At 42.1% G+C, this 13,479-nt stretch overlaps 1 protein-coding gene across 1 annotated transcript in view; it reads right to left on the bottom strand.

The window, feature by feature from the left end:
- The window catches only part of ccdc57 (coiled-coil domain containing 57), a 28,919-nt gene extending 15,933 nt beyond the window's left edge, over positions 1–12,986 (bottom strand). Inside the window, exons 1-12 of the mRNA XM_071535631.1 lie at positions 12,913–12,986; positions 12,176–12,346; positions 11,068–11,190; positions 9,865–10,008; positions 9,261–9,369; positions 7,033–7,134; positions 6,397–6,554; positions 6,223–6,297; positions 5,628–5,828; positions 4,668–4,826; positions 4,095–4,257; positions 2,057–2,149 (exon numbers count right to left, since the gene is read on the bottom strand). Coding sequence (XP_071391732.1) covers positions 2,057–2,149; positions 4,095–4,257; positions 4,668–4,826; positions 5,628–5,828; positions 6,223–6,297; positions 6,397–6,554; positions 7,033–7,134; positions 9,261–9,369; positions 9,865–10,008; positions 11,068–11,190; positions 12,176–12,346; positions 12,913–12,920 — 1,506 coding nt within the window. The 5' untranslated portion in view covers positions 12,921–12,986. The remainder of the gene's footprint in view (positions 1–2,056; positions 2,150–4,094; positions 4,258–4,667; positions 4,827–5,627; positions 5,829–6,222; positions 6,298–6,396; positions 6,555–7,032; positions 7,135–9,260; positions 9,370–9,864; positions 10,009–11,067; positions 11,191–12,175; positions 12,347–12,912) is intronic.
- Between the last annotated feature and the right edge of the window lie 493 nt (positions 12,987–13,479).

Genomic DNA, 13,479 nt, shown 5'->3' with positions numbered 1-13,479 from the left:
TCCAGGGAACAGCTCTTGGTAGTGTGAGCATGAATGTCAGTGATTTGAATCGTATAGAGATGCTGAAAGCATGGAACTGGCCCATCTTATATATGTCAAGAAGTCACAACAGCTTGATAAGAACGTCTCATCTTCCCTATGCAATGCCCTTCCTTCTTTTTTTCACTTTTTTCACTTCTTTTTTCGCCCTTCAACGCCCTTCCTTCTTTTGTTTAAATTTGATCTACTGTACTTTGCACTTTCTGACTTTACATGTCGCGATTAAAAGGCACAGCGCAAAAGCAATTGTGGATGCATCTGACAGCACCAGTGCAAGGTATTTACTAATAACAAACAAAATGAATGCAGTTGGGCACCAGAAGTGGGATTTAGTAGAGGTTAAAAAGCACTGGCATGATCTGAGGAGGTGAGCAAAAATGCATGACATAAATAAAGCCTCTGCACAAGCTACCGGTGGTGTTCCCGCTTAAGAAGAGCCTTAACTCCCTCGGAGCTGGAGAAGCCGCACACACCTCTTCTATGTCGGGACAATTATTACGCATTAACGTGTTAGCGGAATTGTTTTCATCAAGGTTCATAATAGTTCATAATAAGTGTCAGCAAAGAGAGAAGAGGGTGCAGCTTTTCCTTTTTGTAAGTTAGGTAATAGTCTGAATATTGAGTGCGCATTCTGCTGCTCTGACAATGAGGCTTAAATGTTTCATTTTTAAGTCGTCATACTCATTTAAACTTAATTGGAATTGATATCGGAGCCAGTGCCGGAGACAGAGTCGGGGTCATGGCCAGCCTCGGTGGAGCCATTCTGTGCGCAAAGTGATAAGTCATGCTTTACCTAGGTCTTAAATTCCTTGCGCAATCAACAGATGATAAAGGCCACTGGCTCTTGATAAATCACGTCTGCTGCCAATATCCATAAATCCCTCCCTTATCCTTTATTTTGCGCCTCAGCCTTGGAACACCCACAAATGCATATGCATTTAGACCAGAGTGCAAAAACGGCACACCCAGATCAACCCATGATTTCTAGTGCAAATCCCCTGTCTTACTAGATCAGATAAAAAGGCTTTTGCGCCCGCAATTCGATTTGCACTGGTACAAATCTTCAGTAGATCGAGCACTTTGCCTTTTCTTATACTGCGAAGCACTTTGTAACATTTGAAATGCCACTATTGGTAACTGTAAAACAGGAAGGGCAGGGCGACGTTAACAGGTCTGCAGGAGAGCAGCATCACACAAACTTTGACTCAGACGATTTCCTCTTGCAGGCCTTTGTGGTGAGAACCTTCCCATGCACATGTGTACAAAGCAACAACACTGAGGTTGGTAGTCTGTGAAAACAATTGAAAATGCCTACTGAAGTTAAAATTTGTCACACTTGCGCTCCTTTTTTCAAATTTATAGGTCGTAAAATGGATCTTTGGGGCTGTGTGCCACTGAACTGGAAGCATTGGAGAGGCCCGTCTTGCCAAATACCTGCTTCCTCTTTAAAACCAGACAAGCCACTACCAGAATGTCGTAACATTAGTAAGGAAATGCAGAGGGAGGAGTGACGCATGAACAACCAGAACACACACATCACCTAAGTCCTAGTCATCCTGTGCTGTTTACACAAACTGGGGTCAGTATAAGGTCAAAAATAAAGAGTTTATGTGGGTGTGTGTGTGTGTGTGCATGTGGGTGAAAACAAGAAAGAGCATGCCTGGCTGTCAGTGGTCCACAGGCTCTATTTAGACTATTTAAAGACCCAGTAAATGTTGAGGATTAATGAGCTGCTGGGAAGGATTCGGTATCGGTCAAGCAGGAACTTTCACCTCCAACTCACCCTTCACCCTCCTTCACCCGCCATGGAGGGGGGGGGGGGGGGGGGATTCCAGCTGGTTTAGGAATAGCTGTGTTGACAGCAGCCGTTGCTTTGGTTAACAGGTTAACACATCCGAGTGGTCTTTAAAAACCGTAACGCAGCCTTCCAGCCTTTCTTGAGTTAGTCGGAGGGCTGAGATGAGTAGCTTGGTTGTGATTAGTTTTCATGGAGAGTGTCAAATCTGTGTGTTCTCACCTGGAGCGCCTGGTCTCTCTCCACTGTAACAGAACGCAGTAAGACAGTCAAGTCCTGCAGCTCTCGGTCTCGCTCCCTCAGCTCCGCCTTGGCCTGGCAGACGGCAACAAAAAGCTCTGTTATCATCTCTTCAATTCAGTTCTTCAAAAGAGCACAGAGATAAAGGCCGTTTTCAAACCTATAGTCAGTTTGCTTCGGTCCGAATCGAGGGTGAATTGTTACTTTGTTGCATTCAGCTGCTTGAACACGGCGACATTTCATACAAACCACAATTTATCGACAAAAACCACATTGGAACCGTCATTTCCTTCACTGGTCACTGCTCAGGAAAGGACTTTGTTTTCCGGGGTAAACCAACATAGAGCAACAGCGTCAGCAGCGTTTGTGAATCGTCATTCTTAATAACAACCAACTCTTAATATTCTGCCTGTTGTGGTCCTCATGTGTAACAAGCTTATCCCACTGTTTATGGAATGAATTCTGAATAAATAATTCATACTTTTCCACTTCATTTCTTGCATTTACAATTCAGTTCGTAGAAACGGGGGGGGATTCTGCTGACACTGCTGCAAGTTAAACAACAAAGTTCCTGTGATATTAAATGTTTAACTCATAATACGGTGCTTCCTATAGTTGGGGAACCATGGTTGGATCATGGCCTCCCTCCGAACAAAGCTGCAGGGTTGATTTGGAAATGAAACAAGAAACCCCCCCGCCCCCTCTTAACATGGTCTCTATCTGACTGCTGTTTTCTCATACGGACAAACGCACCCAGTAGAGGAGGAAATGGGATGCATTAGAGCCTCTCACACTGCTCACAAACAGTCAGAAGAGAGCAACCCATCAAGTTGCTTGCAGTGTGATCGCACAGTTATCGCTTATTCTCATCCTGGCTTTCAACAGAGAGATTTAGTGTCCCACGGTCTAAATTCTGTATCAGATTTGAAGAATTGCAAGCAGCATTTCCCTTAGAGCATCAAGAAGAGTAGGCTACATTGCATTCAGGTACATTGAGACATTTTTGCCACTAAATATATTTACTTTTGGTAACACTTTATAATAACCATCATTAATAAATGGTAAATTGATAGTTAATTAAACTTTAGTTAATAGTTATTTTACTGTTAACAAACAATGAAATGATCATTAATAATGTTTACTAATTATTAGTAATGCTATAATTTGTTATTTTATCATTTGTTTGTGTAATATAAAATCATTTGTTTATAAATGATATATTGTATCATAGCCTTTTACCCTTTTTACCGTCTCTTATCAGCTATGATACAATATATAATTTATAAACAAATGATTTTACAAACTAATGATAAAATAACATAAATTATAGCATTACTAATAATTAGTAAACATTATTAATGATCATTTCATTGTTTGTTAACAGTAAAATAACTATTAACTAAAGTTGAATTAACTATCAATTTACCATTTATTAATGATGGTTATTATAAAGTGTTACCTTACTTTTTTAAACTCAAATCAAGAAATCTGGTAAAAAGAACAAATAAAAGAAAAATGATTAATTGATCGAGCAATTTTGAACATGATCAAAGTGTTGCAGAAATATGGCCAACTTCCTGTTTCTGTGTCGTTGCTGCCAACGTCATATGCACGTTGCTGCCAAACGGTTTGGAGTATCGAAATTCTTTTGAATCGCCATAATAAGGGCATCCAAAAAATGCTTCCTGCCGCATATGAAGATTGGATCGACTTTGTAGAAGAAGACGCAAAAAACATGTTTTTGTTTTTGTTTTTGTTTCGTTTTTTGACAAAACTCAATATGGCGGCCGAATCAATTGACAGAAATTGACCACATTAGACCGGTTGGACTTGTTTTGACTCAAGGAACTCAGGGACAAAAGAAGTTTGTGTGTTCAGTGCTTGGCCCTCTAAATACTGGTAATGGCATCGGCCTTCAAAAACCCATATTGGTTGAACCCAACTGTGCCCTATAAATACACATAAAAGCGTGCAGTGGGGAGTGTGTGTGTGTGTACTGTATGATGTGTGATGGGCTGACCTGGTCTCTAGCCTGGGTCAGGCCTTGTATGAGCTGCTCACTGGCCAGGTAGTGCTCAGCCTTGGTGTCCTCGCAGCGTCTCTGCCACTCCAGCTCCAACTGGACCCGCCTCTGCTCTAAAGCCTTCTCTCTGTCCAAACCTGCGCTCAGCTGCTGCTTGTATCTAGGACCACACATACATTTTTATAACATCATTAGGTCATTTGCTAAACAAATCCCCCCCCCCCCCCCCAGACTCCTGCTAAAGTCCACTTCCTTCACTGTAACCTCTCCACCTTTCTGTCTACGTCCTTCTGAGGCTGTAAACACAAGCTAAAGTGATTTTTTAACTTTCACTACACTGGGGAGTGACTCTTTTTAACTGTCACTCCCCATATTTCATCATAGGTGGAAAACTCATCTCCTAAGTACCTCACGTCCCTCTCCAATGCATGCTTTCCCCTCTCAACTCACTCTACTTCCTCTCCAAAATAAAATAAAAAAACATTCTTTAGCTCTTATTCTATTACTGGTTGAAGCACTTTGGTCTTATTTGATTGTTCTTTTCCTTTCTCCATCTCCTCCCCTCCTCACCTCTCCATCTCCTCCCTGCTCCTCTCCAGCTCAGTCCCGAGTTTGGCCTCTCTCCCCTGCAGGGCCAGCATTTCCGTATCCTTGGCAACGGTCTCCTTGGAGGCCCGGCTGATGTGCTTGTCCCAGCCAATCCGCGTTGTCTCCACCTCTGCGCGAAGCCTCGGAAAACACACAGAGGGTCTCGGGTCAAATGGGTTACATAATTCACAGCTCGCGGCTGCCGGCACCTGCCCACACATATAATCAATCGCCGGCCACACACACACACACACACACAGACAATGCCTCGGAGTAGTGCTTGAATAATACATGGTAAAAACATACCAATACAGACAGAAATACATACAGTATACAAACAAAGGTTCAACAGATATGGGTTTTATATATTTTTGCTTTGCACCAGTGCAAAGGTACAAAAACCTTGTTATCTGATCTACTCAGATTGGGGATTTGCAATAGAAATTATGAGGTTGATCCAGGTTGGTGTATTTGCATATGCATTTGTGGGTGTTCCAAGGCTGAGGCGCAAAATAAATGATAAGGGAGGGATTTATGGATATTGGCAGCAGACGTGATTTATCAAGAGCCAGTGGGCTTTATCATCTGTTGATTGCGCAAGGAATTTAAGACCTAAGACAAGCATGACTTATCACTTTGCGCACAGAGTGGCTCCACCGAGGCTGGCCATGACCCCGACTCTGTCTATGGACCGGCTCCAATATAAAAGGTGGCAGGTTTAAATGAGTATGATGACTTAAAAAGTGTTAGGTGTGTGTGTGGCTTCTCCAGCTATATTTAACTGTACCCTCTCACACCTGTCACCTGCATCTCAGGCTTTCTTGCTTTCTTCTTTGATCTGATCTGATTTCTAATAAAAGGGCATTATTGGCAAACGCTTGCATTGCATTCTTGTACTCTCCTCCTTTCTCTTCCTCATCCTTCACCCGGTCTCTCCCTCACCTCTGTACGGTCTCGTCTCTCTGTTCCAGTGCTTCCCGCTGGTCTCTCTGCGCCCGGCGTGCCCGCGCGGCCGCAACCTCCCTCTCCTCCTGCAGCTTCGCCATGTGTTTCTCGGCCTGCTGCAGCTGCTGGGTGTGGGCCCGCCGCTGAGCCTCCAGCCGGGCGTCGCGCTCCCTCAGAGCCCGGTCCAGATCCTCGTGTCTAGACCACAAACATCTAGTCTAGAGACTATTTCACAGCTCCCTTGACATCATACTCACCAGCTTTACGCTCTCTGGACAAGAGCTATCTGTCCTCTGGTTGTGTCCCTGATTCTTTTTAAGACAGCTAGTGATCAGCCTCTTCTAAAAAAAACAAAACTTGGTATTGATCCTTCCTTTTTGGGCATTTTCGCCTTTATTACATAGTTTACATGAGGCTGAGAATTGAGAATTGAAAAAATGTGATTCCATGCAGCTTTTTGCTGTTCACACTGATTAGAAAACAGATATGAGGGAAAAAAAATCTGACTTGGGACACTTCCAGCTAAGATGGCGTATCAAGCAACTGATCAACTGACTGACTGATAAAGCAGTTTGTGTTATGAGTAACTCACTTTTTAATATGGTTATCCTCCTCCTTCTTCAGTTTGGTCTCCATCCTTTTCAGCTTGTCCTCAAGCTCCTTTATCCTGAGAAAATAATGTGTATACCACAGTTACAAACACTTAAAACACATGTAGAGACACACACACACACACACACACACACACACACACACACGGCCGTACCTGTGGTCCTTGACAGCAGTGAGGTCTTTGATCTCCCAGGCTTTGTGTTGTAGCTGGGTTTGGACCTGTTGACAGAGCTCCTCAGAGGCCTTCAGAGCCTCTACAGCCTGGACCTGGGCCTGGGAGTGGACCTCCGTCTCTTTACACAGCAGCTTCACCTGGAGGAGGACACACACACACACACACACACACACACACGGTAAAACAGGATATTAACACTATTATGTTTATACAACTAGGAAAAGCAGATGGTTAATCTATTTTGAACGAGGCTTAATAGCTAATAGTTCATATTTGCGAGTCATTTGGATCCATGTATGACCTTTAGTCTTTATAATATGAATCCAAGCACAATGATATGTATAGTGGTAGAATAATAAATCCTAGTGTATGTGAAAAAAGGGAAACTCACAGATGCCGAAAGGTAAATATAACTTATATATGACTTATTTTTTAACTTCTAAAAGACACAACAACGAATTTTGCCTGGCATGTTTTGGCATATATTATTTTTTAGCCTAGTCATGTAATCAGGTTCATTGCTTTCTATGAAATAAGACAAAAATTCCCATCTTTACCGACAGCCACCATCTGGTTTTAGACACACACACACACACACACACACACACTCCTCACCTTGAGTTCATGAGACAGCACCACAGCTCGCATCTCATCCATTTTCAGGTTGAACTCGTGCTCCCGGAGTCTGAGCTCACTGTCAAAGTCTGCCGTCATCTCCTGGTGACGAGAGGGGAGCGGTTGGAGATTTAAAAAGGTGCTACGTGTAATATTTGACCATCCATAACTCATTACTACATTAATTCTAACGACATTTCCAGACTCTTCCAGAGCAAATAGGGTCTGTAGTCCAACATCCCTATGGAAAATATGAATGAGCTTTTTCAAACAGTGCCAAAAAATAAGGGCTGTGATGAATGGATAGCCATGAGATATAGTATGTTTTGTTCCAGGGGTTTAAATACATCCACCAACATCAACTTTGTGAATTTTGATCTTTTAGTTATTTTTAATAGTTAGTTTAATAGTTACTTTTAATATTGCGTTTTGCTAACAAAATGCTTATCATTGAGGAAAGCGGACTACAATAGCAGTGATGAGTTAAGTTAATGACTGTGTTGTACATTCAAATTAAGATTTTCATAGCGTTGCATTGAACAGTTAGAGTTGTTATTGTTCATATACTGTATATTTAGCTTATCACATCAAACCGCCAGATAGCCAGCTGACACTTGTAATCGTCTTTCCCAAACAATTAGCGTTTTGCTAGCAACAACTGATACAAAAAGTAATTGATTCACAAAGGTGATGTTAGTTGACGTTTCATGAAACATAACTTTTTGGAGTTTCTACTAAATCCCATTCATATTTTCCATAAGGATTTTGGACTACACACCGAATGGCACAACAGCTAACTTTACACTAGGGCTGGGCGATATGGTTGAAATCAATATCATGACAATCATAAGGATTTTTCTCGATATCAATATATATCACGATATGGTTCATGCATGCAAAATCACGTTAAATAATCAAATGAATGTTCATCTCATTGAACCGAATGGTAATGTTAGGTGTGATGTCAAACAACAGAAATATTCAAATAATATTCCTACCATACCTCATTGTATCGGAGTTTTTAAGTAAAATTTGCTTGTCATCATCAATTCAGACAGTAGAAATGTGTGTCAGGATATTAAAATATCTTCATATCATCACGATATGATTCCACTGAAAGACGATAAACGATAATATCGAGTTATCGCCCAGCCCTAACTTCAAATATGTTTATCCTCTTCAGTAAGGCCAAAGCGAAAACAGGAAGGAAGCAACAGGGGTTATGGGAAATGTGGTCTTAATTTTGAGAAAGCATTAACAATACCACTGGCGAGAGACAGAAGCTACAATCCAACCCTTCATTTATGTACAGTAACTACCAAGGTGTCACAATTCATTTGCCAGAATACTACACATAGCACCTCTAATCTGCCAACAAAACACATTCTACAGAAAAACAGAAGGAATCATCATCATCCTTTTGGTCTGTGCTGATGGTGTGGAAATCACATTATCTATGACAGCATGGGTTCACTTCCATCTGCTGCCTCTAATATGTCCTCTCATATTCCCATTTACATTTTAGGCTGCTGATGCACTTATCTAGAGAATCACACAATGAATGCGAACAATACAGCAGAAAGCATGTGGAGTACATCATAATTCTAAGGAAATGATTTCTTCTTATGTGACATCATCATTCCAGAGCCAACACCAGCAAAGACTCATCCCCTCCGATTCATCACTCGCCGTCAGTGCCTTCTCCCCTTACCTCACGGAGAGATGAACACACACACATACACACACACACACTCGTGTATACATACATGTGTCCACACAGTACACATGCCTTCCGCAGTGGGCTAATTGAATGTAATGGCCATTCGATCAGGTCAGATAGAGTGAGTCTTTTGTCTGGGTTCGTTCTAAAGGTCTGCTGCTTATCCCCTATGAGTGTCTGGCGGCTTTACCGGTTATTTCAGGCCCTGCGGACCGCATGGCACTCCACGGTGGAAATGAGAGGGGTTGTGTAACACAAGAGGAAGAGGCAGAGCTCTTAACTGTGTGTTTGCCTTGTAGCATACCTGTCCATATATGTATAAAGTGAGTTTTTGTAGGTTAGAGACATCAATATCTCCAATAGCCCAATCTGCCAGGGTTTTATAATGTTTGGTCTTGAACTTGGGTCCTCTGGTTGAAGTTAGGGTTAGGTGGACTCCCTACCAACCACTCCACCCTGTCCACACCACAGACAGTGTGTGTGTGTGTGTGTGTGTGTGTGGGTGTACCTGTCTCTGTAGGGCCAGCTCTCCTTCCACCTCCAGTATCCGGCGCTGCAGATCCCGTTTCATCCTCTCATGCTCCTCCCTCTGCTTCTGAACGTCACCAGCCATAGAGCTAACACACAAACACACACATCCATTAGAGTTACCATAACAATATCAACTGGTGGAGGAAGAAAGCTCAGTCTTGAGTCACACACACACACACACACCTAGATTCTACATGCCCTAACTGCAGAGACTTGCGCTTGCATCTATCTTAAATCATAAAAAAACGACTGAATCATGCTAAATTTCACATGTGAAAGGCAAATTTCAATATGCCTGAAGACCTGATATGGCTATAAATAGTGTACACCACTGTTGTAGTGAGCCTTGATGAGTCACAACAGGCTAAATGTAGTGTGGCATGTCATCTATGCAACAGTAGAGCCTCATGATTATCTGTTAATAATGAAAACACATTGCTATCCATGCATGATAATCGCATTGTCGTCTTGTTTTGACTACAATTTGATTCTTTACAACGGAAGAGTTACAGCCACCCTGGGAATCAATACATATGTGAGTGTGTGTGTGTGTGTGTGTGTGTGTGTGTGTCCAGACTCACCCCTGCAGCTCCTCCAGCTGCAGCCTGTGCTGAGCGGCTCGGTGTTGGCTGACCCTCAGCTCCTCCTCCCTCCCCTTGGCCTCCCCGGCTCTCAGCTCCTCCAGCTTGGCTACCTGGATACGGAGCTGGCTCAGCTCCTCCCGTCTGCAAATAGCGGCAGTAACTCAGTATTAGTCAAACAGGACAGTCGCTGTGCCTGCCACGGCTATTACTGGTCTGTGTGCCGTGTCTGGACTCTGGGTTTACAATGGGCATTGGCGAGGTGAAATCTGGTTCCACAAAGTCATCCTGCTTGCCTCTTGGCTTCAATGGGATGAGAAAAAATACACTACAAATTGAAATGAACAAAAGAACTGAAAATGAAATGATTTCTTCTGGCTTACAGCAACAGTCTGCATGTATACTCACTTTTTTCTATACATACATGTGTTTCTGTAGACTTGTCAATGTTAACAGAGAGCACACTTTGCACATCCTGTGTATACATGCTGATATATGTTTGTATTTTACAATTCATACTGTATTTATTTTCAGATTTTCCATATATGTTCACATATTTTTCATTCATTTTCTGTCTCACTGTCTACTGCTGTTATTTTGCACACCCCCCACATATGCTGTAATTCATATTTTCTTACTTTTCATTCTTTTAGTTCCACATACATTCTAGTGGGGCTGAACAATTAATCGAAATTTTATTGAAATCGCAATATGGCCTACTGCAATTTTCAAATCGCAGGAGGCGCAATATTTGTTAAAGGCGAAATGTGTGTCAAAATAGCATTTTAAATGAAATATTATATATATATATATATATTCTACAGACTTAAGAAAACATCTTTGTTTGGTACAGATCCCCGCAAAATCACACCATAATCATTTTAATACATTTTTCAATGAAAATGAGAATAATGATGTAAAAATTAGCATTCCCTCTAATATCGCAAATCATATCGCAATTGCAATATCAGTCAAAATAATCGCAATTAGATATTTTTTCAAAATTGTTCAGCCCTACATGATAGTGTTGTAACGCCCCCATTTGCTCTATTCTTATTGATATCCTATGTTTTTCCTCTTCCTATTACTTGCTGCTGCTGCGACAACATCATTACTTCCATGTAATCGAATCTAAAAGTCATATGAAACTACACATCTTCTGTGTGCTGGCAGTGAAGAAGGTCAGATGAACTTCCCCCCCACCTGTTGCTCTCTACAGTCAGCGCCCTGGCGGCCACGGCATCGTATCTCTCCAGCTCTCTGTCCCTCTCCTCCAGGACCGCCAAGTTGAATCGGAAATCCTCCCTCAGCTGCTGGAAGCGTTGCCTGAAGAACACGCCGTTACGAAGTTATCGTTTAATTATCACTACGCCCCGAAGAGTAAGACATCAGCCCGCTAAATATAGCCCGGTGTGCGTCACGTAGGACATCAGGAACCTGGACAGGAATTTGTGGAGGCAGGAAGAGGGGCATTCACAGCCGCTGCGTAAGAAATATTACCTAGAATATTAATGTAGCCATTGTTCTATGGGAATATCACAGGGGAACAAATTTTGGAACAACATGATAGCTCAAAGCAACGACTTGGAAGAGTTCACGTGTTTAAAAATTGTATGAAGCTGTTGCGATGCCATGATGAAGGTTTCCTGTGGACTTTGGTTACTTCTGATCAGCTGTTCCACACTTAAGACACATGCACTTTGTGAGTGAGACATTTGAGCTCAAGTCTGACAGCAAACCAAAACATTGCAATGTCAAACACAAACCAAAAGTCCAACAAGTAGTTGTGTCCTGCCATGGCTTTTTAAGGGTTGTGATTGGGAAATGACTTGCACAATGAAAACTGACCGTTTTGTTGGTTTTGTTTAAAATGAATATCATTCCCCGCACTTTGGATGGGATGGGACGATGTATCGAAATTTAATATATCACAATACAAAAATCTGACAATCTTTATCGTGGGGCAGAAAAATGAATCGTGATATTAGCTGCGTTTTATTCTGCTGTAGTAATCACAAAAGAGACTTTTGGGCTCTCCATCCAAATTATATTATTGTCACTTTGTAATTATTTATGACATCATATCATGGTTGTATTGAATCGTGACCCCATATTGCGTATCAAATCATACTGTCAGATAAGCATATCGTCCCATCCCTATTGCACTTAAATACAGGCATTTCCTTGAGGGAGTTTAAGATTATTTCCCACCTGAAAGCTGAGGTGAAGTATAAGAACTGAACTGTTCAACTCATATTTACGGTCTGTCCCATGTGGTGTAAATGCAGCATAAGACTGCCAGATGCGGTACCTGAGGGAGGAGCGCTCGTCCTGGGCCTCTTTTAGGGAACTCTCCAGCTGCTGGACCCTGAGAGACTGGAGCTCCTTCCATTCCCTCTCTTTACTGGCCAGCTGAGCCTCCAGGTCTCCCAGCGCACCGTCCCCATCTGCCTGCATGGTGAAACTGGGATACACCAAGGAGCTAGTACAACACAGGCGAGAAATGCCTCATGAGGTTTTCTGTAGGAATACTAACAACGTACTGGCTCTGTGATTGTGTGAACTACTGGTGCAAACAAGCAAATACGGGTTCTCAATCTTTTTCCATATAAAGGACCCCAAATTAGACATGCATTAGACCAGTGATTCTCAACCTTTTTCATATCAAGGACCCCTAATTTAGTCCACAATAGAGCCACGGACCCCCCCAATTTGATTTGATTTTGTGTCTGACCCAAATCTGAGAATATTTTTACTGTTAGATATGATTTTGTCCAGAATTTCCTGACTATCTGTATTGCAGGTAGAGAGATAACAGTGAGACTATGATCAAAACAGTCATTCTTCTACATTCTCTAATTGTGTTAACTCCTTGTAAGTGAAGTAACAGAGAAGTTTAACACCTCATCATTTTGCTGGGGACCCCCTGGAACCCCCTCAAGGACCCCTGGTGGTCCCCGGACCCCATGTTGAGAACCACTGCATTAGACCAACACTCCCTAGTTATTTAAACATGAGGTATGGGATGGACACACAAACTGATCATACCTTATCATCAACCAAAAAGAAGTTCACTTGTTTGGGTTTCAGTGGAGAGTTTTCCCATGGTCTAAATGCTGTTTCAGAGGTTTTTCCACCCCGACAAGAATGAAATACTGATGAGACCACTGACACTTTGTCAATTGGTTGGCATAGAAATGGTCAAATTCACAGCACCAGCTAGTGTCTTCTGATAAATTCGGCATATATATAATCCACCAAGCAGCACTTTATTTTAAGAAAATCTCAACTTTTAGAATTGGTTCACTCTGCTCCATCGTTCAAACAGTTGAAATGTTATGCTATTTTTATTGCTGCCTGGTGTATTGGATCTATGCCGAATTGAAGAGTAGCTCCTAACGATTCGTAATAAGTCTTACGTCATGCTTTGTGCGTTTACCAATAAGCAAGAAAGCACTGAATTGAAAATTAGGCCTATTTGAATTGAGTTTGGCGGACGTTGTTTATCAGCTGGCTAGCGTCTCATCACTAACGCTAGCTTGGTTAACTAATGCAAAATGAGAGCCTCTAAATCCTTCAGCTCGTTACTCTTCACATACTTCACACCTAGTTAAC

This window comes from Centroberyx affinis, unplaced genomic scaffold, assembly GCF_046629955.1.
Source record: "Centroberyx affinis isolate AG114_WGS23_722 - 3 ecotype Tasmania unplaced genomic scaffold, CSIRO-AGI_Caff_v1 ptg002745l_1, whole genome shotgun sequence".
NCBI lineage: Eukaryota > Metazoa > Chordata > Actinopteri > Beryciformes > Berycidae > Centroberyx > Centroberyx affinis.
This window is presented reverse-complemented; position numbering and strand designations above follow the sequence as displayed.